Below are 18,185 nucleotides of genomic sequence, written 5' to 3'. Positions count from 1 at the left end.
TGTTAATATCTTTAATTTCGTATTACAGTTAAATCTCGATAAATGAATACCCTCAGGACCGATATATTTTATTCATTAATCGAGATTATTCATTTATCGAGGTAAAAAACACACTGCCTCTATTATGTTGGGACCAAAAAAAGTATTCATTTGGCAAAATTATTCGTTTATCGAATATTCATATATCGAGGTCCTACTGTAGTATTAAATATAAAAAATTTATTGTATTAAAGTGCTCATAAATACGAATACAACAAGATCAACAAGATCACTTATGACTATATTTGATCTTATAGATTAGACGTAAATTAATAGTCAATCGCTTAACATGAACAGTGTAAAAAGTCAAAATGAGAAATATAGTACGGGACGAAGAGAGTATTAAATTTTTTGACAGAAAGTTTTTATTTTATTAATTATAATGGAATAGTTGTTTTCGAGAAGAACTTACAATTACGAGCGTAAACACAACAAAAAATATATAGTTTGGTGGCTGACGTAGCAGTTGTGAACTACAAATTTTTTGTAGTACCAAATATTAAGCCCCTCAAAGAAATTATTTTATATTCATAATTTTTTTTAAGAACAAAGATGTCAATTTACTAATAAAAGTCATATGACATCTATATTAATAATCGAATCGAACAAACACTAAATTATAATCGGTTGTTTCCATGAAAATACAGTTAACTGATATTTTGAAGATGATGTACATACAAATACAAGTATTATTCATATATTCTCGTTTAATTACTGGTACCCTATTCATCATATCCCGAAAAAATTATTGTTTGACCAATTTCATCACTGAATTAAGACCACACTTACAATCAAGAAGCGAAAAACAAATCTTCCATCTAGGGATAGAAAACACCCCAATAATACAATTTAAAAATTGAAATAAAAATAAACGGGAATAAATGAAAAATAAAAAACACTTAAATCTAACAATAGGAATCACAAAATCGGCCGTAAATTCTCGACTCCAATAAGTCTCGTTTGAATCGGAAAATAACCAACCCAAAGCCCCAATCAAGAGGATATAAATTCTTCACCTAAGAGGATCATTAAAATAAATAAATTAAACAAAACAAATAAAAGGATTGAGGTTTTTTACCGAATAAACGGGTAAAAACCCCGTTATGATGTTTAAGAAACAGATAAGTTGAGAGAAAAATAAAGAATTGGTAATTATGTATAATGTATATTTTATTTGCAGATTTCAAATCGTGAACTCCATAAAATTTAAACACCTTTAAATAGATTATTAAACATGATTACGAGGGAGCCCTTTCATATGAAAAATCGTAAAAAAAATTAATATTATTTTAGAATTTTATCAAAAATTATAAAATTTTATTTTAAAGAATATAAAATTCGTTGCTAATGTAAAATAATAATTATATTTAAATATAATAAAAAATTTAACAATTGAAATTTGAAAAAAAAAATTAAATATAATTCTTCTATGGAATAATATTGAATAATTGTGATTGTACTAGAAAATTACTTTAAAATATTTCATTAAGCTTTTATTATTTACTAAATAAAAGAAATGTACAATTTTGTTTTTAAATTAATAATTAAAATTTGTTACTATATGTAATCGAAAATGAAATAGATTATATGAGAATGCAAGACAATAAAATGTCTCTTGTAAGTCTGAAAAGTCACACAACAAATTATTGTTTCGTACCGAGTCAAAACAAATGCTAGTGGTTTGGGCCCTTTGGCTTTGGGGGCTTCTGGCTGGAAAGCTCAGCCGAATGAATCATATCTTTCATATTCCCATGCAAAATCAACTACTCCGTACCATCGTATCTGTTTCGGTCCCATTTGCAAAAACAACCTCATAGGGACATTACGCAGGGCGATCTCATGGTGTAGTGGTATCTCTTTCCCTCTTTATGGCAATACCGAGGATAAACCAAATCAAACCAAACATATCCTGTATATCCCGTTTTTGTAGGGTATGGGAAGGATAAGATGTACGCAGCCTTCCCCTCATACGTAAGAATGAAGAGACTTTCCGAAAGACCCCCGACTTGTGTGTGTATGTGCACAATATATAAAAAGTGTAAAAATTTTAACTAAAAGAATAAAATTTTATGACATAATTTAAAAAATTAGGTCGAGCCTGAGCCTATGGCATTATTCACATAGGGCTTACCTGGACATAACTATCATGGAGAAAAAATAACTGCTTTGAAAATTGAAAAATGAACTTGAAAATCCACTAAAACGATCTCGTTTTCCAAAATGGCTTCAACAAACATTAAGCGAATTAACATCTCTCCAGAAATGACAAAAACCGTGGAAGGATAATAAATCAAGAATCCCAAGCACTTCAAAACGTATACAATTTGAAGTAATGGATATAAAGATTAATATATAAAATCGGATGTAATATCTTCGGTTCCACAAAGATTAATACACGCAAAAAGGAAAAATTTGGGGTTAAATATCAGGTAAGTGACTTACCGCATCCAAAAAACTATAGTAGGTCACTTATTGGAAATTTGACTCAAAATGATAATCAATTAACTTAATTTGATCATTTCGTTAAAGTTAAAAACTGAAATTAGCCAAAATCGAAAAATGTTAACACGGGAGGGTAGGAGTGTTTCTGGGCTTCAATATGATTATTAAAACTTGTTTTTTGACTCACAAAATCATGATCAAATCTCGTTTCTAATATTCAAAGTTTTGAAAATAACTCAAGTCGGAAAATCAAAGCCAAATTTTATCATAATCTTGTGAGCTAAATAGAAAATTTTAGTAATCATATTGAAGCTCAAAACAAGCTTTACCATCCTATGTTGCCATTTTTTAATTTTAGGTGATTTCAATTTTTGATTTTATCGAAATAATCAAATTAAGTAAGTAAATCAATGATCACTTTGGATCAAATTTGTAATGAGTAATATACTTGGATTATTTAGACGCAATCACTCATCTACTTTGTTTAACCCGAAAAATTTGCAGCTGAAATAAACTATAACACAAGTCATGTACAAAACAACCTCATAGGGACATTGAGCAGGGCGATCTCATGGTGTAGTAGTATCTCTGGTTCTCTTTGTTATTCACACAAATATTGGATGTAATAATATCTTAAGTTCTACAAAGATTAATACACGCAAAAAGAAAAAGATTTGTAGCCGAAATATAACACAAGTCATGTACAAAAGAAAAAAACTTGAAACATAAAACAGAACACATTTTAGTTATTTTTGTAACAATCAATCCATCAAATTATATAATGTAAAGCTCATTCCATGTTATACTGCGGTGCATCCAGATTCTCAGACTTAAATCTCAAAAGACATGTTTTCAGCTTCATGTCTCACTGATTCAAATAGCACTGTAGACAGATATCGCTCTCCAAAACTGGGAAAAATAGCCTGCAGAGTTGTCGAGAGGAGACGAGTGAGGAAAGTACTCTAGGCATCTAAAAGATATCTAAAAAAAATTACTTAAACAAATCTTGAACACATCTTTAGAAGCCTAGCCTTGTAGTCTGTAGAGTCTGTAGATAGTCATTGACCACATAAATTACTTGATTCACATTGTTTCTTAATTGTTTCTTGAAGATGGATAATGGCATCTCCTCCACTCCAGATGGTGTCATATACATAGAGGTGTTTGGTGTTCGAAAAGAAAACGAAAGCAAACTTACAACTATCAATTTTCCTGCACTTTCTGGCCTCTTTGCGATTTTAATAGCAGCTGCAGCTGCAGCACCGGATGATATTCCCACCTGTAAACGATACTTAACAATCAGATGCTTGTTCTAGACGACACAGAAGTTCCGAAAGAGATCCATTTAGAGTGCATAAATGATCAGACTTACCATCAATCCTTCTTTTAAGGCAAGAAGTTTTGCAGTTTCTAGGGCTTCATCAGTTGACACCTATAAATGACAGAAACATTAAAACACTGTCATTTTTTTCATTGAACTTAGAGATTATTCTATGGTAGTGCTAATGAATCAGAAATAATGTCTTTTCTTTTCAGAAAGAGGCTAAGCGCATGGTTGAATCTGGTGATAGCTAACAGATAAATTGAATGAATCTTTACAGAGGGAACACAATAATTTCCTGTAGTCTAACCTGAACAACTTCATCAAGAAGGTCGACGTCCAGTATTGCAGGGATAAAACCAGCTCCAATTCCCTGGATCTTATGCGCACCTTAGGCATTAGAAGATGTATGCATTAGGTCTATAGTAAACCTCTTTTTGGAGAAATAAGATCATCATCGTAATGAGGATATATGGTCTAACTGGATCCATATGATAATTCGATTAACCAGTTAACAAATAGAAATATCAGTTGTTACTGATCTACCATCAAAACCTTACCAGGCTTTCCTCCTGATAGAACAGCACTTTCAACAGGTTCTACGCCATAGAGCTGATTTTGTAAGAAAGAAAAAAGAGATTTAAAAGGGTAGTGCAACTTCAGTCCCTAAAAAATATCGATGAGTACACAGTGGAGTTCACATCACATATAACTGGGAAAAGGTATTTTGTAGCTAACCTTGATAGCAGGGTTTTGCTCTTTAAGGAACTTTCCGGAACCTGTTATTGTTCCCCCAGTACCAATGCCAGAAACAAAGGCATCAACTTTTCCATAGGAGTCTCTCCAGATCTCCGGTCCAGTGGTTTCATAATGGATCTACATTGTAAGATAAAATTAAAGATTTTAATTGTAAGACTCGAATCTAACCAGTAAATCACACCTTTGGGTTTGTAGGGTTCTCAAACTGCTGAAGAATGTAACCATTAGGTGTTTTAGCCAATATCTCTTCAGCCTTCTGAATAGCACCTTTCGTTCCCTTAGCAGGATCTGTCAAAATCAACTCAACTCCAAAAGCTCGGAGAATAATCCTTCTCTCGAGACTCATTGAAGCAGACATAGTAATTATAAGCTTGTATCCCTTAGCTGCTGCCATGAAAGCCAATCCAATGCCAGTATTTCCACTAGTAGCCTCAATCAGGACACTCTTCAACACAATGACAAAAATTTTGTTAGGAACTAGTTTGATACTGTCAGAGTGACCATCAGAATCTCTAACATCAGAGTCTGATCATCAGTGTACAATCAGAGTTTACTACAATATCACCTCCCCTCTACAATATCATTAATTGGATAACAGGAAAATTCATAGATATTGCATTCAACCGCGCTCATAGAGAATAAAATTAACCTCTCCAGGAGTGATAAGGCCCTTAGCCTCAGCATCAGTAATCATACTATATCCAATCCTACACAACAAAAACAAAACCAATTTCATTAACAAAAACAATCACACATCAACAATACTATATAAGCTCAAAAAATACAAATTTGAATCAGAAAAAAACAGGGAGAGATCAAATATCAATATAAAATACCTGTCTTTAACACTAGAGCATGGCTCCATCATTTCTAACTTAGCAGCAACAAGGCCAACACAGCCATATGTTACATGGTTAAGATACACTAATGGTGTTTTGCCAATCAACTGTTCAAAACAATTTTAAACTTTAGCCCAAGAAAAATAAGTTAACTATGAGTAACATTACAAGAAACAGAAAGATGCACTTATGTTTTTGTGTATGTGTGTGTGCATACTTACTTCAGTGACATCTTTGGCAATTCCAATCTTCTCTTGAGCCATGACTTGCATGCAAAAAGCTGAATAAAGACATTTTATATGTAAGCAAATTTGTTAATAAGAGAAGGCTGTTTTATTATCCGAACTAGGTTCTCAATCATACGTTGTGATTGCCAACAACAAATACAACAAATATTCGAACTTGGTTCTCAATCAAACGCTATGATTGCCAACAACAAATAATAATATCCAGCTTCCTTGATTAACCAGATCATTGGGTGAAACATTTTAAAAGAGTTGCAGACTGATCCGATACTCTATATTCGAATATTTTTCTATGTTGGTAAAAGAATTTAGTATATTTGTTCATGACCAGCTAGGCTGCTTCTTTTATGTAGCATTGTACAAGAAAGAATGCTAGACAACGATATTGTGGCCGTCTGGGCGAATCTACACTCTACACCTATTGAGCAATTATTATTTTCGGAAATAAGTTACTTATTTTTGGAAAAAGTATGCAAGTATCTACTTTTATGAAAATAAGTTATTTATTTATTGAGCGCGATGAGATAGCTTAAATGGTTAAGGCTTTATTGAGCGCGAGGTCAAGGGCTTGTCTCTTGTCGTCCCATGTTCTGGGTTAGATTCTCGCTCATCCCGAGATTTGTTAAAACATATAAGTCAACTATTTCCGGCTAACTAACCGATTATCTCCCTTCAGATGCTCTGAATACAACACAATAATTTTGGTAAGCACAGTCTTAAGGTCCATTCAAGTGTTTATTAAACATAATTATTTCTGCAAAGATTAATACACGCAAAATAGAAAAATATGTAGTTGAAATGTAACGCAACTCATATACAAATTATAGGCTTGCAAACCAAGTATCAATCATCTTCCTGTGCAGCATAAAACAGAACACATTTCACTTATTTTTGTAAAAACCAATCTATCCAATGTCATGGAAAGCTCATCTCTCATGTTATCTTGCTGTGCATCCAAAAACTCAGACTTAGATCTCGAAGGACATGTTTTCGGCTTCATGTCTCACTGATTCAAATAGCACCGAAGACAAATATCGCTCTCCAAAACTGGGAAAAATTACCTGCAAAGTTGTCGAGAGGAGACAGGTGAACAAAGTACTCTAGGTATATAAGAAAATATTACAAATTTTTTACTTTACAAATGTCGAATGTATCTTTAGAAGCTCAGCCTTGTAGCCTGTAGACAGACATTGACCATATAAAATTACTTGATTCACATTGCTTCTTGTGTTTAAGTAGATAATTAACATAAATTCCAAGATTCTAGATCTTAATCACTAACAAATTGTCTGGTTGACTGTTCTTTTGGGTTCATTAAAAATATAATTCAGAAGTAATATTCTTGCAGATGGTTAATGACAAACTAGACACTAGTTACCTCTCCTCCACTCCAGATGGTTTCATGTACATATAGTTGTTTGGTGTTCCAAAAGGAAAAGAAAAAAAACTTACAACTATCAATTTTCCTGCACTTTCTGGCCTCTTTGCGATTTTAATAGCAGCTGCAGCTGCAGCACCGGATGATATTCCCACCTGTAAACGATACTTATCAATCAGATGCAGAAAACTGAACAGAGCATCATGCATTGCAAATTGTTCTGGACGAAAAGAAATCCATTTAGAGTGCATATATGGTTAGACTTACCAGCAATCCTTCTTTTAAGGCAAGTAGTTTTGCAGTTTCTATGGCTTCATCACTTGATACCTGTCAATGACAGAAACAAAATTACATCTTAAATAGAAAGTATACATTGCTATAAAAAATTTCTATAGCATAATATTTAATGTACTGTCATTTTTTCATTGAAGTTACAGATTAGTCTATGGTAGTACTAATGAAACAGAAATATCTAATATAATTTCATGTAGTCTTACCTGAACAACTTCATCAATAAGGTCGACGTCCAGTACTGCGGGAATAAAACCAGCTCCAATTCCCTGGATCTTATGTGGACCTTAGGCATTAGATGATTTATGCATTAGGCTTTTGAGCAATATAAAAAAATTCGGAGAAATAAGATCATCATCCTTATGAGGATATATAGTCTAATTGGATCCATATTTTGGAGGAATAAGAAACTATGATCAGTATATAATGTATTTTATCTGCAGTTGCAGCCATATATATACTCCATCCTCATCTCCAAAAATTTGAATCAGATATGTGGACTATCATAAATGTTTGAAGATCGGGACAACTTCATATTCTACCTCAAGTAGTATACAAGAGAAATATCCCTTCACTCTAAGAAAACAGCCCTTTCTCGTTAAACCTGAGATTTTACAATATAAGATGGCATTCACCGCGTAACTAGTTGCAAGAGGGGGATCAACTTTTTGCAGTCTATTTTCATTGTCCCTTGTGATACTTCCTAGTAGTTTAGTATAATTAACATTGACAAATGTTTTGTAATCTTAATATCTACATTTTTAAACTAGAAAGGAGCAGACGATGAATCGGTTATGCAGCTAACAAATAGAAATTTCAATTGTTCTTTCTAATAATCTACCATCAAAACCTTACCAGGCTTTCCTCCTGATAGAATAGCACTCTCAACCGGTTCTACACCATAGAGCTGATATTGTAAAAAACACAACTTTTCAGTCCCTTACAAAAATCAATAAGTACACAGGGGAGTCATGTCACATAGAACTGTCATCGGTATATTGTAGCTAACCTTGATAGCAGGGTTTTGCTCTTTAAGGAACTTTCCGCAACCTGTTATTGTTCCCCCGGTACCAATGCCAGAAACAAAGGCGTCAACTTTCCCATCAGAGCCTTTCCAGATCTCCGGTCCAGTGCTTTCATAATGTATCTGCATTGTAAGATAAAAGTTAACATTTTCCCTATAGGAACAAACAAAATCAACGGGAAGAAGTATATAACTAGTAAATCATACCTTCGGGTTTGCAGGGTTCTCAAACTGCTGAAGAATGTAACCATTAGGTGTTTTAGCCAATATCTCTTCAGCCTTCTGAATACAACCTTTCACTCCCTTAGCAGGATCTGTTAAAAACAACTCAGCTCCAAAAGCGCGAAGAATAATCCTTCTCTCGAGACTCATTGTAGCAGGCATAGTAAGTATAAGCTTGTATCCCTTAGCTGCTGCTATGAAGGCCAATCCAATGCCAGTATTTCCACTAGTAGGCTCAATCAGGACACTCTTTAACACAACGTCAAAAAACACTGAATTAGATCTAATTACACCCTCACTTGAATAGATTATAGAGCGCGAAAATTAGAAACTTACATCACTGCCTAAACACAAAATCCCAAACCAATTGAATACAAAGATAATATATCAGCTATACTAGCTATCAATATTTTCTTTATTAATTGCTTTGATACATAAAATCAACCTTCAAAAAATCCACAATAAATGAACTGTTTCGAGACTAAATTCAAGCAATCTGCTATCCCTTTCTGGATATCAAAATGGATCCTCTTTAAGGCCACATCAATAAACCCAAGTCGGTCATAACATTATATTGCATGAATTTTTCTACTTTCATTAGTAGACCTTTAATGCTAGGGAAGCTAAATGCATAAACAAGAACATAAAGCAAAAAAAATTACCTCTCCTGGGGTGATAAGACCCTTAGCCTCAGCATCGGTAATCATACTATGTCCAATCCTGCATAACAAAAACAACATTAATTTCAATAAAAAAGGGGTTAATTATCAAATTGATCAATTATTCCACTCCAATATATCAATCGGATTATCGGGGTATTTTTAATTATCTCTATTAAGTCACTTAATTAACATGTATCTAAATCTGCATGTCAAGTACTCAAGTTCTTGCTGACCAGTTTAACATAATAAGCATATGTAAATGGCAAGCCCACTATAACTTTACAAAATGCAATAACTCGTTTGTTGAGTAGTGTAATAGAGACCAAAAATTTCTTGATGACCTATTTGATAAATTGGAGAGGAATAAATGATTCATTTGATGAGTAACCCTCAAAAAATATTCACACATTACCAATACTATATAGGATGCTTAACCCTCCAAAAATATTCACACATTACCAATACTATATAGGATGATTAACCCTCCAAAAATATTCACACATTACTAATACCAGAAATGGTTCAGGACAAACGATTGTTAGCAGTATACAATACAATACGACACCAACTCACCAAGTATAGCACTGGCCATATGTATGCTGCAACAATTGTTTGACCTAAATAGAACCCATACTATATATAAATACTCAAAAAGTACAAATTCTATTAAAAAATAGGGAGGATGAAAGTGAAATACCTGTCTTTAACACTAGAGCATGGCTCCATCATTTCTAACTTAGCAGCAACACGGCCAACACAACCATCAACCACATGGTTAAGATACACTAATGGTGTTTTGCCAATCAACTGTTCAAACAATTTTTAAACATGAGTTCAAGAAAACAAAACAAACTAGCTAACTGAACAGTAGAAGAACAAAAGATGTGCTATGTGTGAGTGTGTGTGTGTGTTTCAGTGTGTGTCTGTGCACACTTACTTCAGTGACATCTTTGGCAATTACAGTCTTCTCTTGAGCCATGACTTGCTAACACAAAGCAGATAAGCAGTGGAAATGAAATTTATTTATGTGGAATATATAGCACTTACGAGTTGTGTATTAAAATTGGAGATTTATAAACTTCTTTATGTACACGCTACAGTTTGTTGCAGCTCATAAAAATACCAATTTTGGATTTTTATTTGATGGTACTAGACTTTGTTCGAGTTATCATGAGAATATAAAATTTGTATTGTTTCTTTATCGTGAAAATTGTAGTATTTTTTAAGAAAGTTTTTGGGCGTGTTTGACTCGTGATATATAAGGGGATTATCTCTTATAACTCCTTATCAGCTTATTGATGACTGTTTATCAACTTAACTTATAAGTCGAATTTATAACTTATAATGTTAGTCACGACCTACTTGTTCCCAACTTATTTTGATATTTTGTTTTTTTATTAACTTCAGTTTTAAAATATATGTTTTTAAATGTTAATCCAATTTAAAATTCATGAATGAAGATAATTAATTTAATAAATGATTTATTTTATTTCATTTAAGTAAAATAAATTTTGACTTTTATCCAGGCACTTCTATAACTTATAAGTATTAATCTATTTATTACTTATAAGTTATTTATTCATTTTAACTCGTAAATTATTTATTTTAAGATTTTTCAAATGGGCAGTTTTTGTTAGATTCTTGTCCTAATTCTTGTTCGAAGAGATATGTTTAACTAAGGATTACTAGCTTATCCACTGTTGTCTTTAAGTTTTAGGTTTAACCCTCATTCACCCTGAGAATTTTTTAGAATATATATTCATTATCAAGTTATAAGTCATTTTTATCTAAAAAAATATCACTTTAAATAAAAAAAAAAATTGTGAATAAATTTTTGCTCACCAAGTTTCAAGAGACAAGAAGACTTTGAGCATATTTGGATAAATTTAAAATTAATAATTCTGATAAGCCAAAATTATTGCCGAGTCAATGAATTATATCTTTCGTAATACTTCTAAAATTGGTGGTCCTTTATTTTAGTTTCTCTAATTCAATATACGTGCTACGTTAAAAACTAGCGTGAGACATGGACATATTCTAAAATATTACAAAATTGCTCCCTCTGACCCTTCCATTTATTTACACTTTTTTTTTGCATGACCCTTCCAATTGTTTATATTTCAAAATTTTTCAAAAATTGTAAAGTTTTTATAATTTTTAAAATAACTACATCCACTTCTTCTCTCCACTATACCCACTTTATACATATAATATTAATCGGTTCCACTACTTTACTCACTTTTTTAACTTTCCTCCACTATTTTATCATTTTTCTTAAACTCCGCGTCTCATCCAGATGTAAACATTTGGGAGGGACGGAGGGAGTATAGTTTTTTTATTAATTTTCATATATTTTTGAGATATTTAAAAAAAGTTAAAATATATGTGTAGCAGAGGAGTCTCAAGATTATATGATTCAAGTGTCAATTTCTGGTTATCAATTTCCACAATGGCTTGAACCGTTAAAAATATATATCATTTGTTCAACTCGACGTAGAAATGAAGAACTGGTCGCAATATGAGTCGTGCGGGAATCGAATTTGAACTTATGTTGATATGATGATGTTTTTGGACTTATTTAAAATCTATCGGAACAATAATAGAATATTTGGTGGATATTTCTCATCGTTTTTTTTAAATATTTATACATCGGTCGTATTTTACGGAAAATCAGATATTTAAAACATATTTGTTAAATATTTGTAATAAAATATATTGACTTCAATATTTCTATTTCTATTTCTATTTCTTTTTTTTACGAGGATGGAAATCAGTTACGTATTACCTCCTCTGTTTCATTTTATTAGTCGTTTGACTTTTTTGCACTCATTTCGAAGTGCTTTGACCGTGTAGTTAAAACAATAATTTTTAAAATTTTATTTTTTAAAATAAAAATATATAACTTAAATTTTTATATACAAAAAGAAAATTTAAAAAATAATATTTTTTACTATGCGGGCAAAACATCTTGAAATACGTGCAGAAAAGTCAAGCGATAGTTAAATGAAACAGAGGGAGTATTGTTAACCATCTATCAATTAAGCATAAATATACGATGTGACTTCCTAAATTTATAAAAAAAAATTAGTATCAAATATATCCCCCAAAATTCAAATAAAAAATAGAGTATCATGTATCTGAGGATGACCTCTCGTAACTTCACTAATATTATAACATTTACATATATAGAGTAAATTTCTATGGAGTCCACCTTTTAATTGTAGTCATCGGAGTCCATTTATGTTCTACAAATAAAATATCTTCAAAAACGTGTTATCTTGCGAAACATGTTTCACAAATATCATTACTTCAATAAAATCATGCAAATCTCATATATTTACAAGTATAATATGTATGTTATGCAACATGAACATTTATGTTCGGCAAACTAAACATGTTTTGTAGAATAATATATTTTGCAACGTTCTACTTGTAAAATCTATGCAATCTGCAAGATTTTCATTAAAATTGTGATATTTATAGAATATCATTTGAAAAATAATACGTTTTGCAATAATTTAAGCTATATTTTACTTGCAGAACATATATGGACTCCAATGACTCCAATAAAATATGAGATTCCATAAAATTTAACCATATATAAATATATTAGGATACATTTATAATTTTAGGATAAGTTATTAGTATTTATAAAAATGTCATTAAATTCGTATGAGAGAGTTTATAACCCCGTACCCGTTTTCTCTAAAAAATATATATACAAAATTGCAAAAAATTTATAACGGACTAAGACTTAATTACAACAATTGCTTGACATGGACGGGTAGTTCTATAAAGAAAGAGTCCAAGATAGGCCCAAAGTGAATCCTAACTTCTCTGCCAGTAAAATAATCAGCCCATTTGATAAACTGAGGGTGTAAAAAGATCTTTCTCAAACATCAATACCAAAACTGAAAAATATTAAAAAGTTGAGTGATATTTTAGCAATTTTCCCTTAATAAGGCCTCGTTTGGCTAACCATTAAAAAAACAACCACTTCTGCTTATCCACTTCTTTTCAAGTAAGAATCACTCAATTTCTCTGTCTTAAACCTTTTTTTATTAATTTTTATTCATGGGTTTTGTGTTAAACACATACATGTATGTAATTTTATGAATCTTGGTAGTGAAAGCTGATATAAATTATAGTTTCTTGAATTTAAGTAATAATTTAAGTGATAATATAAGTGATATTTATGGTTCTTATTACATACATGTTTGTATTGTAATGAAATGTGTTTATGTTTTGTAGGAAACATGGGTGTTTCTGTTGCATTGTCTCCTGCTGTTGTTTGTGTTGAGAAACATGGAGGCTTGAATAAATGTAAGCATTTTTTTTTAAAATACTGTTTTTTTAATGTAAATTTGAGGCCAAGAATTCAAGAAAGCTAATGTGATTAATAATTAAGGAAAATAATGATGCCAATATTGTGCATTACGTCTTTTTATATTGTTGTCGATTATAAATGTAAATACTTGCTCACGTTTCTCTACTGAGACTCGAAACGTTGACCTCTTGAAACTGTGCATTAGGCATAATATGACTTGATTTGGCCTAATTTACGGTAATTTTACTTTTGCATATTGTACTCGAAATGGTAATTGATGTAAATTCACCACTTTAACAAAAAACTGTGTTGACTAATTAGCAAAAGATAAAATAAATGTTGATCCCGACAAAAAAAAATAAAAATAAAGTGTTAATGTTCTTTATGTGTTCTTTATTTACTTTTATAGTACACAACTAAGGGTCAAGCTCTGGTAAGAACAGATATTAGCCTAGAACAGTGAGAACATTATTGTTTTGCAGCAGAACAATGCAATATTGAAAATATGAAAAACATGCATAACCCGTTGTTCTGCACTTTTAAAAGAGTGCAGAACCGGTGTTCTGACTGTTCTCACATAAAAAATGTTCTTACCTGAATGATGTTCTACAACTTAAACTCCTGTATTTTAAGATTCTGTTGTGCACTTGTTACAATTAGCATAAGATTTTTAGTTCTGTTAATGAGTTGTATCACGTATTACTTAGAATGTATTTGTTGTCCTGGCAATGTTACAGATAAACCAGAATTTAGGAGTTGTGCCGTATTACCTTCTAAGAAAACATCATTACATCGTCGACATGTTTTAGTCTGTGGTGGAGCTTCATTAGTTACAATATTAACCCTCAACTGGCCGTTAACATCTTCACCGGCTTGGGCTGCAGAGGAGTCAACTAGCCAAGCAGACAAGGATGAAACTGTTGTTGATGCCATAAAGTCTCTTTTTGATCCTGACGAGAAAACAAAGTCAGGTAAGGTGTTGCCTAAGGCTTATCTGAAATCCGCAAGAGAGGTGGTAAAGACTCTGCGTGAGTCAGTTAATGAAGATCCGAAGGATAATGCCAAGTTTAGACGGACAGCAGATGCAGCAAAGGCATCAATTCGAGATTATCTTGGTAACTGGAGGGGAAATCAAATAGTTGTTAAGGAGGTATGATACATAATGACGGCATTTACTTTTAAAGTCCTAGTTTAGTCTAGATAGATAAACTGTTCTTATTTAAGTATGTCATATACATGAAATTGATTTTAAAGGACGATCATTCTCCTTGGGCCATGGGAAGTAGTAAATGTTTAATGTTTCTCATTCACCTGAGTTCTTGCTATTTGAAATTGCTATTTGTTGTGTGTGGTTTCCAAAAATAAAAATCAAAATTCTGGACCGTTTTTTCTGTAGCATTTAGGATTGTATTAAACTCTATATGAGCATGTAGAATCCTTATACTCTTTGATTCTGTTATTTTTATACATAATATTGAGCTCTTTGGTGGATTGGTTCAATCTTGAAAGTAGTACTTGACGCAGATTATTATGAGCATTCTGATTTGGCACGGTAGTAGATTAGGTAGAATTTGTCTCATATTAACAGCATGTACTTGGTTGAGGGCTTGAAAAAATGTTTTCATATGATGTGTGCATTGGTGCATATAATCATTCTATTATGAAAGTTGTGATATATGCTAATCATCAAAGCAAAAACTGCTCTCTGATTACATGTAACAGCGATCCAAGTATTATATCCTATTCCAGGCCTTAAATATTTGAGTTGAGTCTTGACATGGTAACAAATATGTAGCTGGAACAAAGTATTGATGGATGCTTACATTGTGGAAGCTTAGTTCAGGCTCAGATCACCAGAATATGTGCAGTTACATTTTGCTCGTTGCATACGAATTATAAGTCATATTGCAAGTTTGCAACTCACTACATATAGGGCGTCTATCTATGTCACCGGAGTGTGTAAGCTTCTTGAATACAATGATCCTCTAAGGTCTAAGCTCTCCATTTTTCTTATGATTCTGCATCTCCCCCCAATAAAGGAAGAACCACACTCTCTGTATGTTCTCGCCTTTTGTTTTTCATTTTACCACTACTTAAAGAGGTCAAATTTTGTATGGTGGAGCAAATCCTGAAATTGATCTTTAGACACAGCAACCAAGCACCACTTTAGGCCAGCCTGAAAAATTCCTACCTTGCACTTGTAGGCACTAATTTACTACCCCTTTCTTAACGAAGGGATATATAAGAGGAGTCATGTGCATGTGTTCATATTGCTTTGCATTACTTTATTTACTTGCATCCTTAAGACTAGTTATTAGTGTTGGCAACTTCTAGTATTTTCATTGCTTAAGACTTCTGTTGGAAATTTGGTTTTTGACCTTCACTTGTACTTGAACACAGGAATCATATGTCATGCTTGAAAAAGCGATCAGATCACTAGCTAGCTTCTACTCCAAAGCAGGCCCGTCTGCTGCACTTCCGGAGGAGGTTAAATCTGACATTTTATATGATTTGAACACTGCGGAAGAATCTTTGTAATATATGAGTCTCTACCATTGATGCATATAACATAACACATAAAGGTCATTCAATAGAATTATTAATACATTCTATTACTGCATACGGCATTTCTGTTTGTACCTACTGGTTTCTATTTTATTGTAGAGGCATGCACTTGTAAGCTTCTTATCTTTGTCGGAGTTCTAGAGTGGCATGTTGGCTTTCTCATTTGCAACTTTGCAACAATCAAGTGTGGTCTGACTGAAATTTAGCAGACAAAATTTGCAGAAAGCTGAACTTTCTCATACAAACTACAAGGAGATTACACCATACCGCTAGGTTTAGTTCTTTCGTTTTCCTTGGTTAACTGCATACTTGCAGAATGCAGCAGTACTCAGCTGAGCTAAACCGTATTTGGTTGGAAAGAATAATGTCAAACGGGAAACGCCTTCAGTTGATCTAAACCCTAGCTGGGATGTTTATATCCTATCAATTCTATCAATTCAAGTAGTTTAATTGAAGGCATTTTCCTTCTACTATGGAAAAGCAAGGGAAATGCCTTCAGTTGATCTAAAAACAAACTTATAAAATGAAGCTTACCTAAATCAGCAAGGTGTACAGTTGTTCTGCTGGAAAATTAGATAATTATAGACACTTGAGAGGAAAAAAAAATTCTCTTTTCGAAAAGAAACAAACATCAAGTGGTACAGTGGGAGATGACAAGTATCAACTAATTAATCCACGCCTACATATAAAGCAGGGTACTGACTGAATTAGTGCTATTCGTACAGCTGATGTCAATTTTATATTTGTGATCGCTGGTATCTCCCTCGCTCTTTTTACGGAACGTTAAGGTTTCGAACTTTGTCAAATATAAGGTAAGTGCGTGACTCTGTTTAACTAGTTAAACAATATATTTGTGATTGTATAGTCTTTTTATTTATCGAAAAGTAAGATCTACGTTCATCTCACTATTTTTCCGTAAATAATTACCGAAATAATTTTCATAAATTAAGCCGTCTCCCCAGATTATGTAGAAATGCTTGGCTTGGTTACAAGAAGAAAGCAGAAAGCTTATAAATAGGTTTATACTATTTTTATTGAGAACATTAGTAGTTGAAACTAAGTCATGTTTCAGTATTATTGAAGTTTTGAATATTTTTAATTTTTTCAGATAACTGGGTATATGAATAGAATCACACATTGTCTCACTCACACATATCACATATGAGTATACGAGCACTGTTACATATTTCGGAAATCAGAATTATTCGGTTGAGGTGCCGATTTACAATTTATCGGACAATTTTTAAAAAATCAGATGATTTATATGTGATTTATCGGAAATCGGTCAAATCGGACAAATATTTTTAACGAATTCTTAAATAATTTATCGACAATTTTTGAAAAATCGAGCGATTTGTGCAACACAGCATGTGGCACATGCCTGCCAGCCTACTGAATTGAAATGTACCAAACATATCCTAACCGAAAGTTGGTACTTGTAGCATTGGGAATATAAATTTAGGTTCCTGATAGATCAAACTAGCCATAGCATCTTAGGATCTCAGCAGCTAGTGGTTTAGATTTTGGACCATTCTATCAGTTATGATAGCACACCTTATTGTTATGAAGCAGGAGTGGAAAACTTGATCTTTTTAGAACATGGATTCTGTGGGGATAGAATCTAAGCAATAGATTTGTCAAATTTCACCATCCCAAGTTTATCAATGCTCTTGTTTGGTCAGAAAAACTGCCATTTTCAGAAGCTGCTTCTGTATTTGCCTACCCATTTCTCTTTAGTTATGACACTACTATAATTTACGACGAACGATTGTTGCAGCATACCATATCACAGTATCATTATGCGGTACGTGTACCAGTAGAGTTTTTGGTGTGAATACATGGGGCGCATCATTTTAGCAGAATAATATCACGTGATATTCTGTTAACATTCGTTCGTCCCGGACCATCTCCCATACATTATATATATCCGCTACAACGAGAACCGAGTTAAAATGAGAACCTCAGCTGATTTGTGTATTTCAGTCTGGTGAATTGGATGCAAATTGCCAAATTGTGAGTGATTTGTGCAAGTGGAAGGGGTGATTTAAAGTGAATTCATAATTATTGAACA

The 18,185-nt window shown here is 32.5% G+C and overlaps 3 protein-coding genes across 3 annotated transcripts; 1 reads left to right on the top strand and 2 right to left on the bottom strand.

Moving 5' to 3' along the window:
- Window positions 1-3,038: 3,038 nt before the first annotated feature.
- Window positions 3,039-6,207, bottom strand: LOC141705549 (cysteine synthase-like). The gene is made up of 10 exons (XM_074508458.1): window positions 5,622-6,207; window positions 5,398-5,507; window positions 5,211-5,268; window positions 4,743-5,006; window positions 4,541-4,678; window positions 4,363-4,414; window positions 4,113-4,192; window positions 3,854-3,913; window positions 3,680-3,760; window positions 3,039-3,404 (listed from the first exon to the last, which is right to left on the bottom strand). Exons 1-10 carry the CDS (start codon window positions 5,670-5,672, stop codon window positions 3,312-3,314), a joined length of 987 nt encoding a protein of 328 aa, XP_074364559.1. The 5' UTR covers window positions 5,673-6,207; the 3' UTR covers window positions 3,039-3,311.
- A 154-nt stretch (window positions 6,208-6,361) lies between these two features.
- On the bottom strand, window positions 6,362-10,317 carry LOC141705550 (cysteine synthase-like). Its single transcript, XM_074508459.1, has 10 exons — window positions 10,160-10,317; window positions 9,920-10,029; window positions 9,223-9,280; window positions 8,546-8,809; window positions 8,324-8,461; window positions 8,170-8,221; window positions 7,521-7,600; window positions 7,291-7,350; window positions 7,098-7,178; window positions 6,362-6,706 (listed from the first exon to the last, which is right to left on the bottom strand). Exons 1-10 carry the CDS (start codon window positions 10,199-10,201, stop codon window positions 6,614-6,616), a joined length of 978 nt encoding a protein of 325 aa, XP_074364560.1. The 5' UTR covers window positions 10,202-10,317; the 3' UTR covers window positions 6,362-6,613.
- Window positions 10,318-13,339: 3,022 nt separating this feature from the next.
- LOC141705548 (photosystem II D1 precursor processing protein PSB27-H2, chloroplastic-like) lies at window positions 13,340-16,239 on the top strand. Its single transcript, XM_074508457.1, has 4 exons — window positions 13,340-13,384; window positions 13,474-13,545; window positions 14,287-14,699; window positions 15,950-16,239. Exons 2-4 carry the CDS (start codon window positions 13,479-13,481, stop codon window positions 16,085-16,087), a joined length of 618 nt encoding a protein of 205 aa, XP_074364558.1. The 5' UTR covers window positions 13,340-13,384; window positions 13,474-13,478; the 3' UTR covers window positions 16,088-16,239.
- Window positions 16,240-18,185: the final 1,946 nt, after the last annotated feature.

The sequence above is a fragment of the Apium graveolens genome, unplaced genomic scaffold (assembly GCF_009905375.1).
Source record: "Apium graveolens cultivar Ventura unplaced genomic scaffold, ASM990537v1 ctg9028, whole genome shotgun sequence".
Taxonomy (NCBI): Eukaryota; Viridiplantae; Streptophyta; class Magnoliopsida; order Apiales; family Apiaceae; genus Apium; species Apium graveolens.
The sequence above is the reverse complement of the archived record's forward strand: the minus strand, read 5'-3'. Positions and strand labels throughout refer to the sequence as shown.